Source organism: Sus scrofa, chromosome 13 (genome assembly GCF_054392235.1).
Source record: "Sus scrofa isolate SSC_HxYL_T2T_F1_AM1 chromosome 13, Sscrofa_HxYL_maternal_Yorkshire_Landrace_v2.0, whole genome shotgun sequence".
Taxonomy (NCBI): domain Eukaryota; kingdom Metazoa; phylum Chordata; class Mammalia; order Artiodactyla; family Suidae; genus Sus; species Sus scrofa.
Genome location: NC_139395.1, coordinates 162,075,749 through 162,102,350, shown reverse-complemented (window position 1 = coordinate 162,102,350; position 26,602 = coordinate 162,075,749). Strand labels below are relative to the sequence as shown.

Sequence of the window (26,602 nt, the reverse complement as noted above, 5' to 3'; positions counted from 1 at the left end):
CATTCTTTTTTTATATCATCAAGTATAAAATTATTTCTCCCTTACATTTAAGAAGCTCCAATATTATATTGATAAAGACAAATTTCTTATTATCAAGATTATTTGGAAATAAACACACTACCATTACTGTATTTATGGTTCATTAGTTGAATGGGACATTATTTTTCAAAAGTATGTAGTTAATTGACCAGATAATCCAAACCCCTCTTCCTTATGTGTCTGAGAGCCGCAGAGAAAATACTGAGTTTGTGTATTAGAAAAAAATGTAGCTGAGTCTAAATGTTTTACAATTCTGCTATTCATGACATCATTTGGTTTTGGAGAGAAGATTTTGTTGTTCAAGGATATAATATAAAATATTCCAAATGGAGTTCTCCCTGTGGCATAGTGGGTTAAAGATCCAGCGTTGTCATAGCTGTACTGTAGGTCACAGGTGTAGCCTAACTCAATCCCTGACCCAGGAACTTTCAGATGCCTATACTGAAGGTATAGCAATTAAAAATAAATAAATAAATAAAAAGCTCCTGAAGAAGTTTTTGAGAGGAATTTTAGTCATTTGTCCTATGGACCCTAAAGACCCAATTATTAACCAGACCCTCCTTGAAGTGAAACTTCTCAGGTCAAGGAATAGTGTGTGACATTTCGTTAGGCTCAGATAATGGTGCTGATTGGCAGATGATTCATTGATCACTGGTGGAAGATCAGGACTGGATTTAACTCTTCAAGCACAGAACTGCATACTCCAAAGGTGCTTCTTACATATTTCTTTCCTGTCTTGGGTTCATTGCAATGATGGAATGGCTCAAGGAAGCATAAACAATGCCCTGTTTTTGTCCAGACATGGGTTAGAATAAACCCATGGAACTCAGGGTCTCTCTGGACCCTAAACCAGGGCCTATTATCATATTCCAGTTTCTGATGGCAGTGTTTGGGAATTTTGCCTGGTAGCGACTTCAATTTGCTCACTCCTAAAAGGCTGAGGAACGTCAACCTTAAAGAGAAAAAAAGATTGCTTTAATTACCACTTAAGGATAATAAGGATAAATAAGGATAATAAGGATTTAATTAGCACTTAAGGATAGTGCATATCCATTTGCAAACTACGACTTAAACTAAATTGACTCATTATATTTGGAGAAACAGATATGCTATTTACATCTACTTCTGTTTTTTAAGCCGATTCACACTTCCTTAAAAAGTGAAAGACTCTTTAATAAAGACCATTTTATTTGGGACAGCTATGTCCTTCCCAAAGGGTTACCTTGTGCTTTATTATTGGTCATTTTTGAGGTTAAAGGACATTTCGCGATCCCTGTTCAAGATGAAAACCTCAGCCCAAATTAATGACAAAAAGCATAAAATATCCCTTGGAGTTTCTTTTGTGACTTACCAGTAATGAAACCAATTAGTATCCATGAGGATGTGGGTTCAATCTCAGTGGGTTAAGAATCCAGCATTGCTGTGAGCTGTGGTGTAGGTCGCAGACATGGCTCAGATCTGGCATTGCTGTGGCTGCGGCATAGGCTGGCAGCTGTAGCTCCAGTTCGACCCCTAGCCTGGGAACTTCCATATGCTGCTGCAGGTGTGGCCCTAAAAGGCAAACAAACAAACAAACAAACAAAAAACCATGAAATATCCCATAAGAACTTCAGGAGACATGTAATGTAATGGATAGCATTAACACAGTTTAGAAAAAAGCAATTAAATATAAAGCAGAACAGAAACCCTCTAAAGGAACAGAAAGAATAAATATTATGAATTATCCAGCATATATTATCATTGATACCAAGCCCAAGTTTTCTCTTCTCACCACAAGACAGGCCAATAAAGGAGGAGATGACTTGTTGGGGCAAGAAATAGTGACTTTAACTGGAAAGCTAGAAGACCAAGAAGATGGCAGACTAGTGTCTCAAAGAACCATCTTGCCTCAGTCTGAATTGAGGCTCCTTATATACAGAGGAAGGGAAGTCGGTTTATACAGAGGAAGGGGAGCCGGAGGGGCCAATGGTTCCTCACTAACTGTCACTTACTTGGGGGAAGGGCCCACTGCAATGCTGACCAGTGGCTGAGCAGGACCACTAAAGAGTGCTCCCTAAATTGAAGAAACAAAACCTTAGTACCCAATACAATGATGACTACTAGTGCTTACTAAAAATTTAATATAAGTTTATCGAGTTGAATATATTCGGTTTGATTTAAAATTAGGCAACATGGGAGTTCCCCTCATGGCTCAGTGGTTAAAGAATCTGACTAGCATCCATGAGGACGCAGGTTCAACACCTCTCTCACTCAGTGGGTTAAGGATCCGGCATTGATGTGAGCTATGGTGTAGACTGCAGACATGGCTGGGATCTGAGGTCGCTGTGGCTGTGGCGTAGGCCAGCGGCTACAGCTCCAATTCAATTCCTAGCCTGGGAACCTTCATATGCTGCCGGTGCAGCCCTAAAAAGCAAAAAATAAATAAGTAAATAAATAAAATTAGGCAACCTGGTAGAGAATGTTGAGTGCCATTAATATTGCATGTAGAACTATTGGCTATTTCTGCCTCCGGCATTTCTGGAAATTTCAAGAAGTTTACTACATCTTTATTTCTACTCTTCTGAATGGAAGAACATACACACGAGTTCTTTTGCAATACATTATTGATGACTATTTTTTTGGCCAGGCCTATGGCATGTAGAAGTTCCTGGGCCAGGGATCGAACCTGTGCCATAGTAGTGACAAGGCCAGATCCTTAACCTACTGCACAAGAGAACTCCTATGACTATTTGTTTTTAATTGGAGCTTCCTAAAAATTTTATCTGAGAAATATATCGCCTCAGCTTGCACTCTGCTTTGAGTTCCAATATTTGTAGAACAATGAACCCAAAGAAAGGCCTAGGTTTGTATTCTAAGAACTTCTGTAAAAGCTTTTCACTGCCTCCAAAATACCTCTGCTTTGTCCGGGAGGTCTCTTCCTTGATGAGCCCACACACATTATGAAGGACTTTTGCATAGTAACTAGACCGGTGCTCATGCTTCTTTATCTGCTGGTCCGATTTATGAAGAAATCACACTCATTTTATGATGTTTATTTATGATTCATTCTTCTATTTTTTTTTTTATTTTATTTTTTTCCTTTTTAGGGCCATACCTGCGGCATATGGAGGTTCCCAGGCTAGGGGTCTAATCGGAGCTACAGCTGCTGGCCTACGCCAGAGCCACAGCAACACCAGATCCGAGCCACATCTCTGACCTACAACCACAGCTTATGGCAATGCCGGATCCTTAATCCACTGATCGAGGCCAGGGATCGAACCCTCAACCTCATGGTTCCTAGTCGGATTTGTTTCCACTGCGCCATGACAGAACTCCTGACTCACTCTTTTATTAACTCCCAACTCTCTTCTGGACAGACTTTAAGGCATTTTTGTGAGAATAGGTGAACAGCTTGAAGTCACATACCAGGCCAAGAACAGAGCCAAGGTTATACAGTTCAGCATCTCACTTTTCTGCTTAGGCTCTGCACTGCCATCCATGCCCTTCCAAAGAACTACTTAATATGTGATTTGTTAATCCTGAAGACTCGTTACTTCAGATCAAGATAAAGGTTAGAAAAAAAACCCATATTTCAAAAGTAAGTCAATACATACAGCGTTTAGAACAGTGCAGGGCACATGGTAAGTGTTACATAGACTCATTAAATTTTTAAAAATACATGAATATTGGAGTTCCCATCATGGCTCAGTGGAAATGAATCTGACTAGCATCTGTGAGGATGGATTAATGATCCTCAATGAGTTAATGATACAGCGTTGCCATGAGCTGGGGTATAGGTCACAGATGGAGCTCAGATCTAAGGTTGCTGTGGCTATGGTGTAGGCCAGTGGCTACCTCTCCAATTTGACCCTAGCCTGGGAACCTCCATATGCCATGGTACGGCCCTAAAAAGACAAAAACAAAACAAAACAAAACAAAAAAAACCACATGAATATTAGCAAGTTGTAACATAGATTGCATTAGTTTTAACAGGTACATTGAACATACCAGGTAAATTTCACTTCCTGTTGTATCAGAAGGCTTCAATTGTTCCCCTGGAATTCAAAAAGAAAAATAAGAATCTAAAAAGTGTAAAGGACAGCACAAAATAGAATTCTTCATCAATCCCCTGTAAATTAGTGCTCTGTCAGAACAGGGGCTCTGAAATCAGATTGTTAGGTTGAAATTCAGTCACTAGAGCAGAGGTGGGATGCCTCCCTACTCATACTCACCTACTTGCATGCCATTGACAGAGTTATTGTCTGGGCTTATGTATTTGCTGTGATTAGCATGGTACACACAGTTGTATTTATGGAAATTAGAGCCGCCAATTTTGTTCATTGTTTTTTCACATCTCACTCCAGAAAGGCCACCAAGAGGCCTATCCAAGAGGAAGGAGCAGGAACTAGTACATCACTTAAAGAGCCTGGATATCCTTGTTCTGGGGACATTCTATACTTAATGCCACACACACTGCTGTCTCATCACCTGCATAAGCAAGATCTCTTACTGCCTAGATCACTTGGGATGTGGTAAATCAAAGGATTTATCCTTACCTTTTTTTTGTGAAGTTCCAGCTGCCTCAAGAAAAGTGGTGAAACAGGAGGGCGACTGTGGAAAGAGACTTGGAGTTACATGGGCTTCTCTCAGTATCCTGGGAAGGTTCTGGAATCTAGAAGTCCTCACCACAAAACACTGGAAGCACTTTTGCTTGGACAAACTTCCCCTTAGGGTAGAAATAAGGATTGCTCTGTCCAGCTTAGTCTCTATAGCTACACTGGCTACTATTGTGGGAAAGGGGATTAGATGAGATGGCAGAAGGGGAAAAGGAAAGAGAATTGAGATGGTTTGGGGTCAAGCTAGACCAGAATTCACCCTACATCTCTCTCTTACCATGTTTAAGTGTTCACTAGTGACATCGAGCAATTTCTTACAAAAGCGGAAAGAAATTGTTCTGAAAATATCACGCCTCTCCTCTATAGCCAAAGCCACATTTTTCAAATGCATTATTATTGGCAAGGGTTCAGTTCAAGCATGTATTTATCATGATGACAGAAAGTATATACATATGAATTTCCTCTGAGGATATTTCGTGTTCATTTAGACAGGGGTATGGCTGACTGGCCAATGTGAAATGACTATGAAAAACAGAACAAGACAAATCAAATCAGACATGTTGATCCAAGGGATGATCTCAACCTCCCTTTCAAAACGCTTAAAGTTTAGAAGTGATCTTCCTAAGTTTGACACAAGTCCTAGCAACACGCCTTCCTCATCACAACCCTTGGTTGGAGCACTGTGCTGTAGTGAAAATGACTCAACACAATAACAGATAAATCCATGTGGTTTTCGGTGGAAAGATGAGTTGTCCCCTAGGAAATCACTGTTTACGCTTTTTTGCAGAGTATGGCAGAAAAACACCCAACTAAAAGTCTATCAGCCCTCGTAACTGAACATCAAGTGTGTGGCACAGAGCTGTGGAGAGAAGATGAAACCCATCTTAGTGCCATCTAAGGCAGCAGGATAGGTAGAAACAGGTAATGAGTAGTGGCAAACTCCCCTGCCAACACACAAAGGAAATAAACTGTAAAGGATCTGTTATCTGCCTGCTGAGGCTTTCTTTATGTCTGAAATGTTAGTCAATAATAAAGACAATCAGAAATAGGAGACATAGTAAGCAACACACTCTGAATTTTCAGAACTTGAATGGAGCACCAGCTGATGCCTCTATTTCCCTTTCAAGAGACTTTCCCCTGAGAAGCCCAGGTCTCAGTACTCCCACCCACCTCTCGCTTTATTTTTGCTTTTTGGTGACTTGAGTGGCCCAAGCCTCGGCAGTGGCAATGCCAGATCCTTAATCCACTGAGCCACCAGAGAACTCCCACCACTTACTTTATTACTAAGCATATGTGGGGAACTCTAGGTTATCTTTTTTTTTTTTTTTTTCGTCTTTTTGCCTTTTTTCTTGAGCCGCTCCCTCGGCATAAGGAGGTTCCCAGGCTAGGGGTCTAATCGGAGCTGTAGCCACTGGCCTATGCCAGAGCCACAGCAACATGGGATCCAAGCCACATCTGCGACCCACACCACAGCTCATAGCAACACCAGATCCTTAACCCACTGAGCAAGGCCAGGGATTGAACCCACAACCTCATGGTTCCTAATCAGATTCGTTAACCACTGCGCCACGACAGGAACTCCATAGGTTATCATTTATCTTTTGAAAGAGTGTTTTATTCTCCTAGGGTTAATCCCCTGTGAAGCAGTATCCATAACAGTTCTCAGAAAGCACTTCACACAAGCCCTTTCATTGATATTGCCTCCTTTAACTTTCATATTCATCACTTGAGAAAAGTAAGGAATATTTTTTATCTAGTACCAGTCCTTTGAGAAGCATAATTATCCCAAGACTTGCCCAAGGTCAGATAGCTAGTGAGTAGGCGTTGGGACTCAAGCCAATATCTTTCTGAAACTGAACTGAAGTTCCTCTAACACAATGTCTTTTTGTCGTCCCTTAGTAACCCTGATAACTCTACATACTAAATATCTTTAGTATCTCCAGATATTTTTCTCTGGGCATTCGGCTGGTGCTCATTATTACTGATCAATGTTGATGTGTACCAAGGCCCTAATTGTTCTTGGTAGGTTGCAACTTACTAGTGAGTTATGAAACAGTTTAATAGATAACAAACAGCATCCAAAAAATGAACCGTAACAGAATAGAAAATATTAGAACTCATCACATTTCTTTTAATTGTGTATTTGTGTTAAATTTTTTGTGCAGGAAAGCTTTATTTCTAAATATAATAACCTGGTTACATATTCCTTCCCCGTATACTTGGTTTTGGACAAAAGGTAGTCAGGAGCTGCTGGAACTGGGCATAAAGTGGTTTGGTAATTCAGAGTCATAACAAATGCTGTATTGTTCATGACGCAGCTGCTGTCTAAGTTGGGCGACCAGCCAAGTCATTGCTAAGAGTGATAGACTCAGCCGTCTGGGGGAGGGGATTAGGGATGAAGGTTCCCACAACAGATGACCTAATACAAACAAATCCACTCAGTTAAGAAGGTGCAATGTGTATTATTTCTCCAACCACCTAACAATCCAGTTTGCTTAATTTTACTTGACAAGCTTGATACTTACTTACAAGAGGGTGCTCTGAATTATTTTGAGTCCGTTCTGAAATAGAAAAACAAGATAAAGAATCAAAATTGGTTGTGAAAATAGTGAGGGTTATACTCAGGTATGTCCACAATCGAGCTGGTCTCTGACAGGACTCCTACATTTACATACCAACAGAAAATCTAATAATCCAGCTCAAAGACACTTTTGGAAATTTGTAGATCATCACCTAAAGATCATAGACACAAAATAAATCCCTGGGTTTATTCTGAATCCCAAAGAAAGACTGCATAAATACAACAAAACCTTCCTGTCTACTTTGATGCCCTCCTCCCCATTCCTTAAGTATAAGGACACAGTTCAGTCTGTGTGACATGCTTTGAAACTTGTAATAACAAGCTGCACATTCAACAGGTGCTCCAAGTGAGTGTGGAAGGCCGTAAGGCCATCACGCTTTGATGACACGGTGAGAACTGATTCTGAAACATAGATTGTGCTTCTCCCTTCCTGCCTCCTCGTAAACCCCCACTTTCCTGCTGGAATGCTCACTACCAGCCTTTGCAAAGCTCCTACTCAAGGACTGACCAAAGGCAGCTTGGAGAGGACAGAGTTGCAGAACAGTATGTTTCAGTGACAGTTCTATCGACTTTCTCCTGGGACTTTGCTCTGCAAAGTATGTTTCTTCCTTCTGAGAGGTCATTACTTTCCCACTCTGTCACATCCTTGTTTTCACACTGCCCAATTCTTTTTTCTTTTTCTTTTTTCTTTCTTTCTTTTTTGTTTTTTGTTTTTTTGTTTTGTTTTGTTTTGTTTTTTTTGCCTCTTTGGGCCTCACCAGCAGCATATGGAGGTTCCCAGGCTAGGGGTAGAATCGGAGTTGTAGCTGCTGGTCTACACCACAGCTGCAGCAACGAGGGATTCAAGCCATGTCTGCAACCTACACCACAGCTCACGGCAATGCCGGATCCTTAACCCAGTGAGCAAGGCCAGGGATGGAAACTGTATCCCCATGAATGCTAGTCAGATTCATTTCTGCTGAGCCATGATGGGAATTTCCACATTGCCCAATTCTTAACTTGACTGTGAAAAGCAAAGCAAAGTCAGATACAAAACCAAACAACAACAACGACAAACATGAAAATCCCCACAACCCCCTAAGAAAGATATTTCAAGGGGAGAAAATGAGAGATTTTCTATCATACCTCCAAAATTTATTTACCAAAAGTATGGTTCTTAAATATCACTTCAGAGTATTTTTTCTCCTCACCACATACTCAGCTCATTGAGTACTCCCCAGTACAGACATGACACTTGCTGTGTTATGTTTGTTTCCCTCACTTCACAAAAGGAAAATCCACACCCTGTTCAAAGGCAATTTCTAAATAATTCATTTGACTATTGAGAAGGAAGCAGGGATCATCCAAAGGAATATGACACACTTCCTGCTTGCCAGGATATCACTATTGTTTATGAGATAAATGAAATTTCCCCACATTTCTATAGTAAAAGAAATTTGTGCTAAGTGAGAGGCAAAGACCTTTCAATTACTAGAAAAGAGTGATCACGTCCTCTAGGGGAAAAATAGAAAGCTTCATTAAGAATTAGGAAATGAGCTGGGCTTGACAAGAGTCACTGAATTTTGGTAGGTGAAGGCAGATGAATGGATGCCCAAAGGACCATGGTGAAGACATGGCAATGGCAAAGAGGGCTGGGAGGCGGGGAGTTGAGAGGTTCTGTGTGGATTCCAGAAACAATGCAGAAAGGTAGATAGGGATGCTCTGTGGAAAGCTTTGCATGCTGGTCAACAAATGTGAGCCCAATAGTGTAAGCAGTGGGGATGCTCTGTAGGGGCCTCGATAAAAAGTGGCATTATGAAAGAAGTTTATTAGGCAAATTAAGTATATTAGGAAGATTTGGGACCAAAATGAACCAAAAGTGGGGAAACATTAAATACAAGGAGTCCATACAATTAGCTGGAATATTTACAAGGAAGATAATGAGGATCCAAGATGATCATGTAGCTCTAGTAGGCAACCAATCGCAATATGGAAAGCTGTTGACAGACAAGAATAGAAGGCAAAGCAAAGTCCTAGGGCACTCCTAATGGGATCAGGAGCATTAATAAAAATGTGATAAGAAAGGAGTGATAAGACTGTGTGAGAATAGGAAATCAAGAAGTAGAAATCCTCAGAAAGAACTTAAAGTACCTTTAGGTCTTCATCTCCTTTTTTTGGGGGGGGGGGGTCTTTGGTCTTTTTATGGATGCACGCATGGCATGTGGAAGTTCCCATTGTAGCCACTACTGCTCGCCTATGCCACAGTCACAACAACTTGGGATCCAAGCCTTGTCTGTGACCTACACCACAGCTATGGCAATGCTGGATCGTTAACCCACTGAGCAAAGCCAGGGATCAAACCTGCATCTTCATGATTGTTAGTCAGATTTGTTTCTGCTGAGCCGCAAAGGGAATTCCCAGACATTCAAGTCTTCTACACCACGCTTAGACTTCCCCTCTCATTAGTTCATTCTTCACACTCTTTGTTCCAGTCTAATTCTAATAAGCACACCCCCTCAGGTGCAGAGTTTAGGAGGGAACACTGCCTCCCTTCCCTCTGACGTTAGGTCCTCTCTTCCTCAAGGAGGAAGATTGTAGATCCTAATTTCAACTCCAACTTGAGTTAAGACTTATCTTTCTCAAACTATTCCAAAACATTGCAGAAAAAGGAAAGGTTTTGGTGAAAGAAGCTGAAGATGATACAAACAGACAGAAAGTTATACTATGCTCTTGGATTGGAAGAATTATTCTTATTAAAATGAACATACTACCCAAGGCAGTCTACAGATTCAAAGCAATCCCTAACAAAATACCAAAGGCATTTTTCACAGAACTAGAACAAATAATTTTAAAACTTGGGTGGAAACACAAAAGACCCTGAGTAGTCAAAACAATCTTAAGAAAGTAGAACAGAGCTGGATAATCATGCTCCCCAACTTCAAACTAGACCACAAAGCTACAGTAATCAAAATAGCATGATGGTGGCACAAAAACAGACATAGATCAATGAAACAGAATAGACAGCCCAGAAGTAAACTCATGAATTTATGATTCATTAATCAATGACAAAGAAGGTAAAATAATACAGTGGATAGTCTCTTCAATAAGTGATGCTGGGAAAACTGGACAGCTATATGTAAAAAAATGAAATTAGAACATTCCCTAACACCATATACAAAAATAAATTCAAAATGGATTAAAGACCTAAATGCGAAACCAGATACCATAAAACTCCTAGAGGAAAACATAGGCAGAGTGCTCTTTGACATAATCATAGCAATATATTTTTTTTTTTGGATCTGTCTCCTAAGGCAGAGAAAACAAAAGCAAAAATAAACAAATGGAAATTAATGAAACTTCATGAAACTTCAAATCTTTTGCACAGCAAAGGAAACCATTGGCAAAATGAAAACACCTACTGAATGGGAGAAAATATTTGTAAATGATATGACTGATAAGGGGTTAATATCCAAAATATATAAATAACCCATGCAACTCAACATCAAAAACCCCAAACAGTCCAATTTAAAAATGGGCAGAAGACCTGAATAGACATTTTCCCAAAGAAAACAAAAAAGATGGTCAAAAGGCACATGAAAAGATATTCAATGTTGCTAACCACTGGGGATATTAAAATCAAAACCACAATGAGTTAACACCTCATATCTATCAGAATGGCTGTCATCAATGAGACCATAGTAACAAATGTTTGAGAAGATGTGAAAAAAGGAGAACCTTTGTACACTGTTGGTGGGAATGTAAATTTGTACAGATACTATGGAAACTAGCATGTAGGTTCCTCAAAAATGTAAAAAGAGAACTGTGGCTGTGGCATAGGCTGGCAGCTGTAGCTCTGATTTGACCCCCTAGCCTGGGAACCTCCATATGCTGTGGGTGTGGCCCTACAAAGCAAATAAATAAATAAATACATACATACATAACTACCATATGCTCCAGCAATTCCACCTCTGGGTACATATCAGAAGAAAATTAAAACACCAATTTGTAAAGTTACATGCATCCCAATGTCCATAGCAGTATTATTTTACAATAGACAAGATATGGACACAACCTAGTGTTCACCAAGAGATGAATGCATATACACAGAATACTACTCAGCTATTAAAAAAATGAAATTTTGCTATTTGCAGCAACATGGATATTATATTTAGTGAAATAAGTCATACAGAGACAAATACTGTATGTTATCACTTAAACGTGGAATCGAAAAAATAAAGCAAATGAGTGAATATAACAAAACAGTATTAGATGCATAGACAATAGAAAACAAACTGGTAGTTACCAGTGAGAATGGGGAAGGGGTGAGGGGAAAATAAGATAGGAGAGTAAGAGATACAAAATACTACATATGAAATAAATAAGCTACAAGGATATATTGTACATCGCAGATAATATAGCCAACATTTTGTAACTATAAATGCTGTAAATTTTGAATCACTCTGTTGAACACCTGAGACCAATATTATAAATCAACTATACCTTAGTTTAAAATTACAACCATCACCACCATGTAGTTTCAGAATATTTTTATCACCGCAAAAGGAAACCCCATACCCATTAGGTAATCACTCTCCATTCTCCCTTTTTCTCAGCTCCTGTCAACCATTAATCACTTTCTGTCTCTATGTATGTTTATATTCTGCATATTTTCTATAAACAGAATCATACATTTGTGTCTGGCTTCTTTTACTTAACATAATGTTTTTGAGGTTCATTATGTTGTGCCCTGTACTAGTATTCATTCCTTTTTATGGATGAATAATATTCCATTTTATGGATATACCACATTTCCTTTGTCTATTTTTTAGTTAATAGACATTTTGGTTGTTTCTCCTTTTAGGCTGCTGTGATTAGTGCTGCTATGAACATTCATGTACACGTTTTTGTGTGGATATATATTTTTACTCCTTTGCCAATTTTCTCATTGGGTTGCTTATTTGTTTTTGTTATTACTACTGTTCAGCAGTAATTCTTCATATATGCTGGATATTAGTTCCCTGTCAGATATATGATTTTCAAATATTTTTTCACATTCTGTGAATTGTGTCTCTTCACTTTATGACAATATCCTTTTTTTTTTTTTTTTTTTTTTTTGCTTTTTAGGGCCACACCTGTGGCATATGGAGGTTCCCAAGCTAGGGGTCAAATCAGAGATACAGCTGCCAGCCTACACCACAGCCACAGCAATGCAGGATCTAAGCCACATCTGCAACCTACACCACAGCTCACAGGCAACGCCAGATTCTTAACCCACTGAGCAAGGTCAGGGATCGAACCCACAACCTCATGGTTACTAGTAGGATTCATTTCCACTGCACCACAGCAGGAACTCCTATGATAATATCCGTTCGTGCACAAAAGTTTTTAATTTTTATGAAGTACAACTCATCTATTTATTCTTTTGTTGCTAATGCTTTTTGATTTGTACCAAAAAATCTATTGACCGATCAAGATCATGAAGATTCACTTCTATGTTTTCTTGTAGTTTTACATAAACATAGATTTTATTATTTTAGTTTTTATATTTAAATATCTGATCTACTGTAACTTATTTTGTGTATATTGTGTGAGGTAGAGTTCCAAATTCATTCTTTTCCATGCAGATATCCAATTATTCCAGCTCCATTTATTAAAGAAAGAATACTTTTCCCATTGAATGGTCTTGGCACTCATTAAAAATCAATAGGATTCATGCACCTCAATGTTCATTGCAGCAGTATTTAAAATAGTCAAGACATGGAAGCAACCTAAATGTCCATTAACAGAGGAATGAATAAAGAAGATGTGGTACATATACACAATGGAGTATTAGCCATAAAAAAAAAGAACAAAATAATGCCATTTGCAGCAACATGGGTGGACCTAGAGATTATCATGCTAAGTGAAGCAAGTCAAACAGAGAGAAACAAATATTACATGATATCACTTATATATGGTATCTAATAAAAATGATACAAAAGAACTTATTTACAAAACAGAAATAGACTCGAAGATTTTGAAATTAAACACTGACCAAAAGGGAAAGGTGGGGGAAGGAGGATAAATTTGGAGTTTGGGATTAACATATACACACTACTATATGTGAAATAGATAATCAGCAAGGACCTACTGTATAACACAGGGAAATTACTCAGTATTCTGTAATAACCTATATGAGAAAATAATCTGAAAAAGAATGGAACAATAATTTTTATTATATTTTTATCTACTTGTCTCTGCCTCATTCACCACAAAACACACATGTATGTGACTACACATGACAATCTGTGAGGTATGGCAGCCTTCTGATGTTTTACATGAGTCCAATGTCTAACATAATCACTTGAGAATCTGAGTCCTCTTTTTCTTAAAATATGAAAAAAAAAAAATTAGGTAGTCTTGGTGTCGAGAACTCACCTGTCGCATTAACAGTAACTGAGGGGCTTTCCATGAGTCCAGACAAAGAATTCATAGAACAGTGTATGACCCGTTGTCACCAACAAGCACTTGATTAAAATGCAGAAGAAGAACTGAAATACTTTCTTTTCTGCCCAACCCTTGACCTTAAAATCTATCCCCAAGATTTAAACAGCTGTTTTTTTCAAGCTTGCACCAGGTCACAATAGGTCTGTTAGCATAGTATTTCACAGGGCCTTCCAGTTCAAATAGATCCTCTGCTGACACAGCATATATGGACTGTCTCTTAATGTATGAATCACATGATTTGTTCCCTGGAAGACAAAAGAAAAATTAAAATCATATCTATTTTGGAAGGACCAGATATTTGCCACTTCAGCAGTTTCTGCCAAATATTTCCCCAGGATGATTCTATAATTTTCCCAAATAATATTTTCCAGTATATTAACCCTGACTAGCAGAGTGTCTGCTAGTGACACATAGCTGGCACATAGTAAATATTTGTTGAAAATTTTGAGTAAATAAATTCCTCAATTGTAGAATAATTTCCTCAATTTCTGAAATGTTAACCACTCAGGTTTATCTGAGCTAAAAGAAAGTCTCAGGGGAAATTGTATGCTCATTATTATGGAGAATTGGAATAAACAAGGCAAGATACCTCCCTTGAAGAGGCTTGCCTTCTAATGGGAAATAGAGAGGCTTGACAAATAGGAGAATGAAACAACACTCTAGGGTGCAGACCTTGCTTGGGTGTGCAGACGATTGACTTGAACTGGGACTATAGGGCCAAGGCTGAATGGAAATTTATATTTGATCTGTACTTGGTGAGTGAGTAGCTCTTTGATAATCAGAGCAATGAATGGGACAGGGGAGGTATTTCAATACTGGGGAAATTGAAAGGCAAAGGCAATGTACGTGTTTGTGTGTTTGTCTTGCAACACACAAGTGTTGACTGACACTATAAAAACCACTTCTAAGTCTCTCTTTGTATTACAATATGTTACCTTTCCATTTAGCCACTGGGCTGTCACCCAGTGCTACTGAATATTCCTGCCAGTTCCAGCTTTCCGGGACTATATGCTTGGGAGGCCTGCACAAAGCGGATTAGGGGTAGAGACCACATCACTGTTAGTCCTGACCACATCACTGACTTGCTGTGGGATAATAGCAACATCACTATGGTTCTTGCATTTTCTTTTCAGCAGGATGAGGATCATTGGCTGTTACACTGACTAACATAGGCTAGGGGTCAAATCGGAGCTACAGCTATTGGCCTACACCACAACTCAGAGCAACGCCAGATCCTCAACTCACTGAGTGAGGCCAGGGATCAAACCCGCAACCTCATGGTTCCTAGTTGGATTCGTTTCCACTGCACCACGATGGGAAATCCTAGGAATTTTTCTCGAATGGAGAAAAGAGCAGATGGAAGCTTGCCGACAGGCATTAAAAAGTCATCAAGAGTACTCCCTCCTTTGTACAAAGAAGGCATTAACACTACCTATCTCCCAGACACTAAAACTGATGTTTGCAGTGCAGGAATGGGGCACTGAGTTCTGCTTTCTACCTGACAAGCATGTTGACACTTTTGCTGAACTCCTGAATTATGTATCATCATCTTAGGACACCCGGGACAATCAGAGCTCTCCCCAGGGAGTTTGTTTTGTCAAGCGAACATTTTCTGAAGAGCGATGAAGGTCATAGTTGCTTATGGCTGGGATTTATCAGTCAACATTTGTTACTGCTGTTCCCATTTTACCCAGACATTTATATCTAATGGTAGAGAATTTTCAATGCTTAAAATAATTAAATACGTGCAGTGAAAGATGAACTCTACTATCCTCAAGCTCTCATATGATGAAATATCTCTTTTTAAATCGCTAGAAGTTTAGGAAGCCTCTCCTTTAAAAAATTCTTAACCATTACTGCATAATTACCATATGTATATTCCATGACTAGGGTATACCTAGTACAGGTGATGCCCAAAGTGCATCTATTTTTAACAACTCTTTTAACAACTCCTTTTTTTTTTTGCCCCTGCACTCCTTCCCTTCCCACCTGCCACCACATATAGAAGATCCGAGGCCAGGGATCAAACTCTTGCCACAGCTGCAATCCAAGCCAAAGCAGTGACAATGCCAGATCCTTAACCCACTGCACCACCAAGAGAATGTCCAAAAACTCTTTTCTATATGGAAAAATATCCATAAATAATTATTAAATGAAACAATAAAACAGCCAGAAGAGAATCATAGCCAGTGAATATTTTCTTTCATTAAACTTCATATATAAAATGATGCAAGTTAAAAATACTTGAAAATTAATAATAGAATACAAAATAGGAAAAATACATAGCAGCTATTTATGTAATAATTTTATATCTACCTAAACAGTGAGAACTTTGATCTTTTTTTTTTTTTTTAATCTTTTGTCTTTTTAGAGCACACCCATGGCATATGGAGGTTTCCAGGCTAGGGACCAAATCAGAGCTGTAGCTGCTGGCCTGCGCCATAGCCATGCAACAGCAACGCCAGATCCGTGCTGTGTCTGTAACCTATACCACAGCTCACAGCAACACTGGATCCTTAACCCAATGAGCAAGGCCAGGGATCGAACCTATGTTGTCATGGATACTAGTCAGATTCATTAACCACTGAGCATGATGGGGACTCCAGAACTTTGATCCTTTAGTTACAGCCTGATATCATAGTTTACATAATTTTCCAGTAATTAAAAATTGAAATTAAAAACTGAAATTCTATAAAAGATACAATTTAGACAATTACTAAATTTTACCAGTAATGTAAAGTTTTATTTTCTTGATTCATTCTTTAATTTTATTTATTTTATTTATTTTTGCTTTTGAGGGCCACACCCACGGCATATGGAAGTTCCCAGGCTAGCGGTCTAATTGGAACTACAGCCACTGGCCTATGCCACAGCCACAGCAACGGGAGTTCTGAGCCAAGTCTGAAACTTAAACCATAGCTCACAGTAATGCTGGATCCTTAATCCAATGAACAAGGCCAGGGATCAAACCCTCAATCTCATGGATCCTAGTCAGGTTCATTAACTGCTGAGCCACAAAGGGAACTTGCTATCTTTTAATTTTAAAACAATATTTTAAAGAGAAAATACTTTTCAGTTGTAAATGTATTAATCAATAAAACATTTCTGGTATAAATTTAGTTCATATGTGAAAAAAAATTGCACCCCAAAGTCTGTACTCTGTTTTATTGTTTCAAATTTTAAACAAATAAATATTCAAATGGTTGCAGAGAAAGAAAGAAATGAAAAATCTTATACTGTTTCTTTGTCTCTCTAATCACTGTCATTGTTGTTTGTTTAAAATCTGCCTAAACATAGGAATACGTATACCACGAGGGCTGGAGAAAACTCAAGTGATTTTGAATATTATGAATTTACTCTTTGTGTTTTTGGCTGAGCCTGTGGCATGCAAAATTTCCTGGGCCAGGGATTGAACCAGAGCCACAACAATACCCCAGGTCCTTAACCACTAGGCCACCAGGAAAGTCCATAGATTTACCCTTAAAGTGAACATATGTAGCTGAATTTGTATGCCTCCAGAAGCAACTCTCTCCCTGGGAAATTCTCTGAGTTAACTTTCATGTGGACACAATGTTATCACAGGGGAAGTACTGAAAATGTGCTAATTTGAAACTTATGTGTTACTAAAATTCAGGAGTAATTGAAGTAATTATTTAGAACTTACACCAAAATATTTGCAAGTGGGGAGGATATTTTATCACCTACATTGTTCAGAAGTGCTGGTACCTGGCAGTCATTAAAAGTACATCAACTTCAGAGTTCCCACTGTGGCTCATCCATAAGGAACCCAACTAGTGTCCATGAGGGTATGGGTTAGATCTCCCGCCTTGCTCAGTGGGTTAAGGATCCGGAGTTTCTGTGAGCTATGGTGTAGGTTACAGATGAGATTCCAATTCCATGTTGCTGTGGCTGTGGTGTAGGCCAGCAGCTACAGCTCCGATTCGACCCCTAACCTGGGAATCTCCATGTGACTTGGTTGCTGCCCTAAAAAGCAAAAAAAAAAAAAAAAGATATACCAAAGTGGAATTCCCATTGTGGCGCAGCGGAAAGGAGCCTGACTAGTAACCATGAGGATGCGGTTTCAATCCTTGGCCTTGCTCAGTAGATCCAGGATCTGGCATTGCTGTGAGCTGTGGTGTAGGTCGTAGACACGGCTCAGATCCCAAGTTGCTATGACTGTGGCGTAGGCCACAGCTGCAGCTCTGATTCGTCTCCTAGTCTGGGAACTTCCATATGCCTCAGGTGTGGGCCTAAAAATTAAAAAAAAAAACAAAAACAAAAACAAAAAACAAAGTAGACCAACTTTTGTTTTAAAACTCTGTACAATGTACCCCTTATCACCCACACTCAGGGTGTGGACATCCCACTCTTCACAACTATTTATTAATGGGACAGTTTCTAGTGCAAAGGGCATGCAGAAAGACTCACTTGGCTCTGCAATTTCCCAAAGGATTTTTTTTTTTTTTAATCTTGAACAAGATGCAATCTCTGAGTTAACAAATCTCCGAGAGGGAGAGGGCCCTTCTGGCTGGGTAATCAGGAAAGGCTTCAGTGAGGAGGTTGAATCCCCTCCTGGCCAATTACCCCCCCAACCAGGTCAAATCTGATCCTCCTCCCATTACCCCAGTATAGTATCATCATTTACCTAACCACATGGGCCAGAATCTGGATACCGTTTTTGTCTCTTACCCCATTCCATCAGTCACCAGGTTAATTCAGCATCCAAAATATCTTTCAAATTTGTTTTCATGCTGCTGCCTTAATTTGGGTCTCATTCTGCTTCATGAGGATTATTGTCACAGCTTACCAATTAGTCTTCTGTGTTCCAAAGTTAGGCTTTTTCCTCTCCCAACCCCCCAATTCACTCTCCACAAACTGTCACAGTTCACTTTTTTTTTTTTAATCCCCCAAGCTCATGACATATAGAAGTACCCAAGCCAGGGATTGAATCCAAGTCACAGCTGCAACCTATGCCACAGCTGTAGCAATGCCAGATAGTTAAGCCACTGCTCCAGGCCTATAATGAAATCCATGCCTCTGTAGTGACCTGAGCTGCTGCAGAGACCACACCACATCCTTAACCGGCTACGCCGCAGTAGGAACTCCACAGTTTACATTCTTAAAGCAAAAATCCAATTGCGAGTATTTTTGCCTAAAATCCTTTAGTCTTCAATGCCTGCAGGACAGACTTCATCAAATGACATTTAGCCTCTGCCTCTTTATGCAAAACTTACCCCCTCCATACACTCCAACAACCCACATCCACTTGATGTTTTCCCCCGCAAATGTCCTATGTTATTTTGTGTGACATGCATCACTCTCTTATAATTAAATATGCGTTTATGCATCTGTCTTCCTATCTGGTCTACAACCTTCTTGATAGCATGGCAAAAGGAGAGAGCCTTAGAAAATGTATGAACGTGAAAGGCATGATGACTGAGCAGAGAGAGCTTCAGGAAGTAAAAAAATCTCTTATTAAACTCTAATACTCCCTGTGCACTAAGGACACAGAGCAGACATGGCCGAGCCCTTAGAGAGGTGAACTAAAGGCGCTGAGGTAAAGGGTGTATGCCTCTCAACTTATCCTTTTGTGGTTAAGTTGTAACCACAAAAGAAAAACCAAACCTTACAAGTAAGCAGTGTGGAAAGGCCTGGTTTATGTCCATTTGGGGGTGATATACAAGATATTTAAAAAGTAACACTCCATGGTCATCCAGATACCCAGATCAGCCAATCACAAAGGCTTGCCAGCCACAAAATAACTGCCTTGTCCAGTATCTTCCAGCTGAGCAAGTGTAGCTGCTGGTTAAATACCATCAGAGCTAAAGAGGGTGAGTGATTTGTGAAACTTACTAGCTACTTTTAAAAAGAAGGAGAAGGAGAAGAAGGAGAAGGAGGAGGAGAAGGAGAAGAAGAAAAGAAGAAGAAGAAAAGAAGAAGAAAAGAAGAAAAGAAGAAGTTCATGGTTGTGAATCTTAAGTGAAACACAATTATTTCTTATTTTCAAAGACTACATGCCTTGATTATAATTATTTCCATGAGGTAAACCCCAACTGAGTTTTCACTCTTCAGTGAAAAATTCTTACGTATATAGGAAAAGTTCAAAATAGTTACATTCACTGAAAGAAACGAATGGTTCTAATGAATGTACATTGCTTTAATTTGACCTAAGACAGCATTAGAGTTAAACATGAATATGTTAAAAATAATTTTTGAGAAACTAAAGTGATTATGAAAGGCATAATATACAAATAATTTTCTGTGCTTGTATCAGGATTTTAGCTTCTATCAGAAGACACTATGATAGACAAACCACACACAAAAACTTCAGGCACATGATGGGAGAACTCAGAAAGAGATAAGTCTTCTGACTCAGGAGGAAAGAGGCCTTCAGAGGATGCTGGCAGCTTTAGAGTGCTGGAGGGGTAGAGGGCAGGGAAGCAATAATTGCTCACAAGGAAAGGAAACGGTACATTTTCTCTTTCAAGACTGGTGGTGTTGCGGAAACCGCAAAAACTGTGGCAACGGAAGGAGACAAACAGCACTCAGAGATATGGAAAAGCAAAGTTTATTCAGCAGCGGTGCGGGCTCAGAGGAGTCACCTCCAGAGTCTGAGCACCAGGTCTTTGTTCTCAGTAACTTTTATACACTACAAGGTCTTGATTTTCCCATGTAAGCATCCCCGACCTCCCCCATCCCCAAGCAGACAGTGTTCCTCCCTAAGAAACTGAGCAAGCAAGGTTACAGAAGCAGAACTGATAAGCAATGCTGGGTACCTAATTAGCAGGGCTGCTGGCTTGGACAGAGAGCACACAGTTGTTACATTATTACAAGAAGGGTGGCATAGTGATTAGCACAGCTGGAAAGGCTTGTAGCTGCCTTCTTAGCCAAGGGGGGGTTGTTCTTTAGTTAAAACTCCATTTCAGTGTGGCTTAGGAGTCTCATGAGGCAGTAGCTTGAACGTAGGCAAGGCCAATCCACACAGAGTAATAGCAGCCATCTAATTACACATCAAAGATCTTGGAAGGACACCTGACAGCCTTAGAGAGTCTCATGTACAGCATCAGAAAGCCCACATGGCATACTTCTCATCACAAGCTAGCTGGCATAGACTCAAAGTCATAATGTGGTGACATGAGATAAGGCTGGGGGAATTCCGTTGCATACAAAGACCACTAATTCGATGTTGTATTAGGTAACGTGGATTAAATTTATTTTAACTCTGCGGTAAACTCAGTAAGTTAAATATTCCCAGAAGTGCTAGGAATATCTGGGGAAATTTGAATAAGAATGATGCACACATATGTTGTTTATGATCAGAAACTTTTTTTTTTTTTTTTTTTTTTTTTGCTTTAGTCTTTTTAGGGCTGTATCTGCGGCATATGGAGGTTCCCATGCTAGGGGTTGAATTGGATCTGTAGCTGCCAGCCTACACCACAGCCACAGCAATGCAGAATCCAAGCTGCATCTGAAACCTACACTACATCTCATGGGCCAGATCCTTAACTCACTGAGTGAGGCCAAGGATCAAACCTGAGTCCTCATGGATATTAGTCGGGTTCCTTAAGCCATGATGGGAACTCCCAGAACTTCTATTTTAAAAGATGACCTTTATTAAAGAAAAAACCCTGTGGGAGTTCCCGTTGTGGCACAGCAGAAATGAGTCTGACTAGGAACCATGAGATTGCAGGTTCAATCCCTGGCCTCGCTCAGTGGGTTAAGGATCTGGCATTGCCATGAGCTGTGGCGTAGTTTGCAGATGCAGCTCAGATCTGGTGCTGCTGTGGCTCTGGCATAGGCTGGCAGCTACAGCTCCAATTAGACTCTTAGCATGGGAACTTCCATGTGCCATGGGTGCGGCCCTAAAAAGAAAAAAGAAAAACCCTGTAGCTTTATTTCGGGTACACAATGAAAACTGACTGTAATTCAGTCCTTATTGTGAGACAAAAGGTTCACATGCTTCTTTGTGACAAACAAGATGTAATGTAATGTAGATCACAGACACAGAAATATTAAGAAATAATGGCTTAAGGTTTTTTTTTTCCCTTCTCTGTGGATATTGTCTGACACTGGTCTTTGGACAGAGATAGGCAACTCCTCTTTGTCTAAACACACACCACAAACACACATAAACACACACAACATGGGCTGGGGGAGAGAGATAATACAAACTTCTTTTAGCAAAAATGGAACTGGAAAGAATGAACCTCACACCAAAAAAAATATATATTTATGGTATGAATCCATATTTACTCCCTTTACTTAAAAAACAAAGACCACGAAATGAATAGAAAAAATTTTCACAGTCATCTTCTACTACTATTTTCCCTTTCAAATCTTCTAAAAATGGTATGCGAAGGCTTTCTTTAAGCTTTTTTCATATACACTTATATAGCATACTTGGAAAATTTTCTTCTAGAAATTCTAGGGCTAGAGTGTCTCGTGGTAGGATATGATTATTTTAGAGGAAAGTTTGAAGATTATCCCATCAATCCATTAATATTGAGCAGTCTAAGACCTTATCTATTGGTTTTACCTAGTTTGGGATAATCCTGAAATTATTTTGTCATGAAATAGTCATTCTGATATTTGCCATAGCTTTGTCTAACAGTAAAGCATCCATAGTACCTGTGCCATTTCCTTTCCTTAAGATATCAAAGAACAAGCCAAGCAGAGAGCGTCACTGATCATTGGGTCAGAAAGTTGGTCACATATGGAAGATCACCTCCAGAATCACTGCTTCATATTCATTGCCACTTTCCCACAGTTGTGTCATTTCTCACATTATCAAAGTACCATAGACCCATCCTAGGTGCTCCTGACAGGAAAAAAATTGAGATCTGACTAATAGTTTTTGAGTTCTTATTACGTGCTATGCACTTTTGCCTATCATACCTATATTGTTTCATCTGATCCTCCCAGCAATTTTACGGGGTAGTTACTATTATTTATCTTTAAGTAGGAGAAACCAATATCAGAGAAGCTAAGACACTTACTCAGGATCACCAGCTGGCAGGAGGCAGACCAGAACCAGGCCTGGCTAACTCCAAAGCACAAGCTCTGATCCAATAGGGTAGTTGTGAAAGGGTATGAGAACATGTAGGAAGAGCTGTCAGCACTGTGCTTGGTTCACAATAAATAATAATAAATGCTAGGTATGACTATTTTTTGGATGTGATGAATTCAGGGAGTTGGTATAGCAGTTCAGTAATCGCAGTAATCGTCCAAGGCCACAAGGCCTTTGGGTGGCAGAGACAAGACAGAAACACAGAAGCTCTGCCCCACTGCCCCTGCTCTGCAGTTACTTCCAACTGCTTTCAGAAATCAGCAGTGACACATAATGACTGATATATTCCCCAGAAAAATGAATACAGTACATATAGAAAAGCTGTTATGTCCCATAGGAAAATGTCCTTTCATATGAGACATGAAGTTCTTCAGAATTATACTAACCAGGAAGACCGCCCAGGGTCAAAACTGGGAAGTAAAAAGCCTTTATCTCTGGGTACTCTCTCAAGCTTTCACTCAGTATTTCTTCATTACATTTCTACAGAGTGTCAAAGTCTGCCTGTGGTTCTACACTACTGGTCCTGCCTTTGTCTCTCCAGGCTAGAGGATTCACTCCAGTCCTTGAGTTCTGCCTGTCCTGTGAAACAAAGAAGAATAATTGGTGGAGAGTTCATTGGCCAATGTGTAATTATTTCTCTGGAATAGCAAAAGTTTTTAGCCAGTTCAATAGACCCTAAAGAAAAAGGACACATGTTGACAATTTAGAGAATAATTGTGGGCGGGGAAGACTGGCAGAGGTGGGCCCGTCCTTCAGAGATGCTGGGCCCTCCACCTGATCAGGAAAAGCCTAGATCATACCTTAGAAACTATGGATAGCAGCATTCAAGAGGGCCTTTGGCATTTTATGAGAAACCAACATGAACATTTCTAAATATCACCTTCAGTGAGAGAGCGCTTGCACGCGATGCTCAGAGTAACCGTGGGCTGTGTGCCTTTGGAAGGACACAGGGAAAGTCCATCTCTACTTCTCTCCCAGATAATTCCTCTCGCCCCTAATATGTTCTATTACAGAGATCACACTGAGATTCACTGGCACTTTCAAAGCCCTAGAAGATACCTAACATTATCTATGTGGGCAGAAACAGCCAACTATCCCCCAATATGAATTCTCCTCTTCTAATAGCACAGAAGAAAAAGAAATGGGGCCAAAACCACCCAGCCAGAAACGAAATGTCTCAGACTTCGTTACAGCCACTGCTAGACAGTGGATTGTTTGTGATATATGCAAGTTCCAGGTTCTGTTCCTAAGATAAATGTAACTATTAGGAAGGAGAACAAGAGGGGCTCGAGAGCTCCAACAGCTAAACTTAATGTTTCCGTATGATTGCCTAGGTGGTCCCACTATCACTCTCCTGGACTGTGTTCAAAGTGAACCTTAAATCATACGTATTCCGATCCTGAGCATACTAACATGATACCCGTGCAGGCATGTGCACACAAGTAATTTCTTCCACAGAGATACGCATGAAAATCAGAGTCTGTAACCATGACACGTTACCAGAAAGGTGGAAAATATTGAGCTTGTTTCAGGTAAGGGAATGAAGAAAATTAGAAAAGCTTCTGATTACAACAATTAACTGACACAGTGGAACACAAGTCTCATGACTCCCAGACTGTATTCTCATTTCTTGGGGATGAGGGATGATAGGAAATAATGACATCAAGAATTATTCACAGTGGAGTTCCTGTCGTGGCTCAACAGTAACAAACCCGACCAGTATCTTTGAGGACACAGGTCCGATCCCTGGCCTCCCTCGTCGGGTTGAGGATCCGGTGTTGCTGTGAACTGCTCTAGGACATGGCTCGGATGTGGCGTTGTTGTGGCTGTGGTGTAGGCCGACAGCTGTGGCTCTAATTTGACCCTAGCCTGGCAACTTCCATACGCCTCGGGTGTGGCCCTAAAAGACAAATAATAATAATTGTTTATTTTATAGACAACTTTTGTCAGCCAATGAGATGATCTCCCAATACTACTTTAAGGAAATTCTCAAGCTAATTAAATTTTGGAGTGAAAGGAAAAAAAAAAATTATTAGCTAATCTTACACAGCACTTATGCTGCGTCTGTTCTAAGAATTTTCCAGCATTACTTCACTTAATACTCAGAACAACTCTATAAGGTCAATATCACTATTGTCCCCATGGTTTAGATGAGAAAAAAGAACCAGAGAGGTTATAGCCACAGAACCAGTAAATGACAGAGATGGGGGCATAATCTAGTAATGGAGAGTCCCTTATCTTACCCACCCCACCACCGCCTCTCCAAGGAACTTCATTTTTAGACCTGACTACAAATGCCTGTACATGTTTTTTTCTTTCAATATTTCTGAACTCTAAGTAAAAGTGAATCTCACGAATAATGGAAATTAAATAGGAAAGTCCCAGTGAAGCAAGATAAACTGTTTGACTTCAACATTACAATAGAGGAAATTTTAATAGCGAGACAGAAGAAGCAATAGTTAATTAAATAGCTATGTGTTAGGAAAGTCAGTTGGAGTCTATGATTAACATGGAGGTTAGTCTTCGTAACTTAATCCAGGAAATCCTGTAGCTGCAGAATGTATTCTAGACATTTATGTGGAAGGTAGTCATAGATAATGGCAGGCATTTTTGTAATAACAATACCCAGGTACTTGGCAGAAGGTAGGGCTCTATCTCTTGCATACAATGTGCATATTCCAATAGAAACAAGTAGATACAGAGAAATGAGCCTGATAAAGACACTGTGTTACAAAACCACAAGTGAGAGACAGATTGAGAGCACATTTGCACCAATGTTTGTGCTCTGACCCAAGGATATATGACCTATTCATGGCAGAGAAACACAATCTGGGAGGAATGTAGCATATGGAGCCACAGACCACACTGAACTGTCGCAATAAAGGAGAAAGAGGACACAGGCAAGACCCAAATGGACACTTGGCTCCAACCACTGTGTCCTCAAAGAACCAAACTATAAGTGTCCTCTGGTACTAGACCAGATTAGGATGATTTTTATGTATTTATTTATTATGTTTTTTATTTATTTTTTTGTCTTTTTGCAGGGAGCCGAGAAGATACAAGAAGCCGAGGAAGGGAGCTTGCCTGAACGGTACAATTCCGAGGGCAGTCTCCTAATCAGAAAAAGAGGCCTGCCTGAATAGTGCAGTTCTGAGGACAAGCTCCTAATCAAGAAAAGGGGCCTGTCTGAACAGTACAATTCCGAGGGCAGGTTCCTAAACAAGTGGATGCCTGCCTGTACGGCACAATTCTGAGGACAGGCCCAAAAGACAATAAGGCTCACCTGCTGACATATGTGGAAAACTAAAATTTCCAGGAAATCATTTCCATTTTGTGTTGCTGAGTGGGGATTGTTCCATGGATAACTTAGTCTTTTCTGTTATTCACTTTCTATTCAGTTTTCCTCAGTCTTTCCTGGTTATTTACTTATTATTCTTATTTCCCATTCTTATTTTCCTGTGGTGATTTGTGATTTAACAAAATTACAACAATAATATAATAAGAATTTCATCCTGAAGGACTTTCCCCTATTTAAATCCAACTTAGTTAAAACATAGTGTTTATCTATTAATTAGTTATACAGTAAACTTTAGAGTTAGTACTTTAATGAGGTTTATAGAAGTTAAACATATATTATTCTTGACCAAAAGACACCTAGCTATGAGTTATAGAAGCTTTTAAGTGATACCTAGTTAAGTCGGTTTATATTTTCTTACACTGTCTCCCTGCCATAACGCTTTAAAGATAAGCACCAGTCTAAAAACAAGATTTGTGAATGCCAAATTCTTGTGTCTGTGAACTCTTCCAATTATAAAGACTGGCTGGCTATGGGATGATTTGTACTGTCTCCTCCTT

The 26,602-nt window shown here is 39.7% G+C and overlaps 1 protein-coding gene across 1 annotated transcript; it reads right to left on the bottom strand.

Moving 5' to 3' along the window:
* Positions 1–634: 634 nt before the first annotated feature.
* On the bottom strand, positions 635–15,313 carry BTLA (B and T lymphocyte associated). Its single transcript, XM_084989976.1, is given in 12 exon segments — positions 635–832; positions 835–862; positions 865–907; positions 909–991; positions 4,027–4,073; positions 4,575–4,629; positions 4,912–4,994; positions 7,160–7,195; positions 13,612–13,674; positions 13,677–13,925; positions 14,616–14,701; positions 15,288–15,313. Coding segments are annotated over 12 exon segments (918 nt in total). The 3' UTR covers positions 635–713.
* Positions 15,314–26,602: the final 11,289 nt, after the last annotated feature.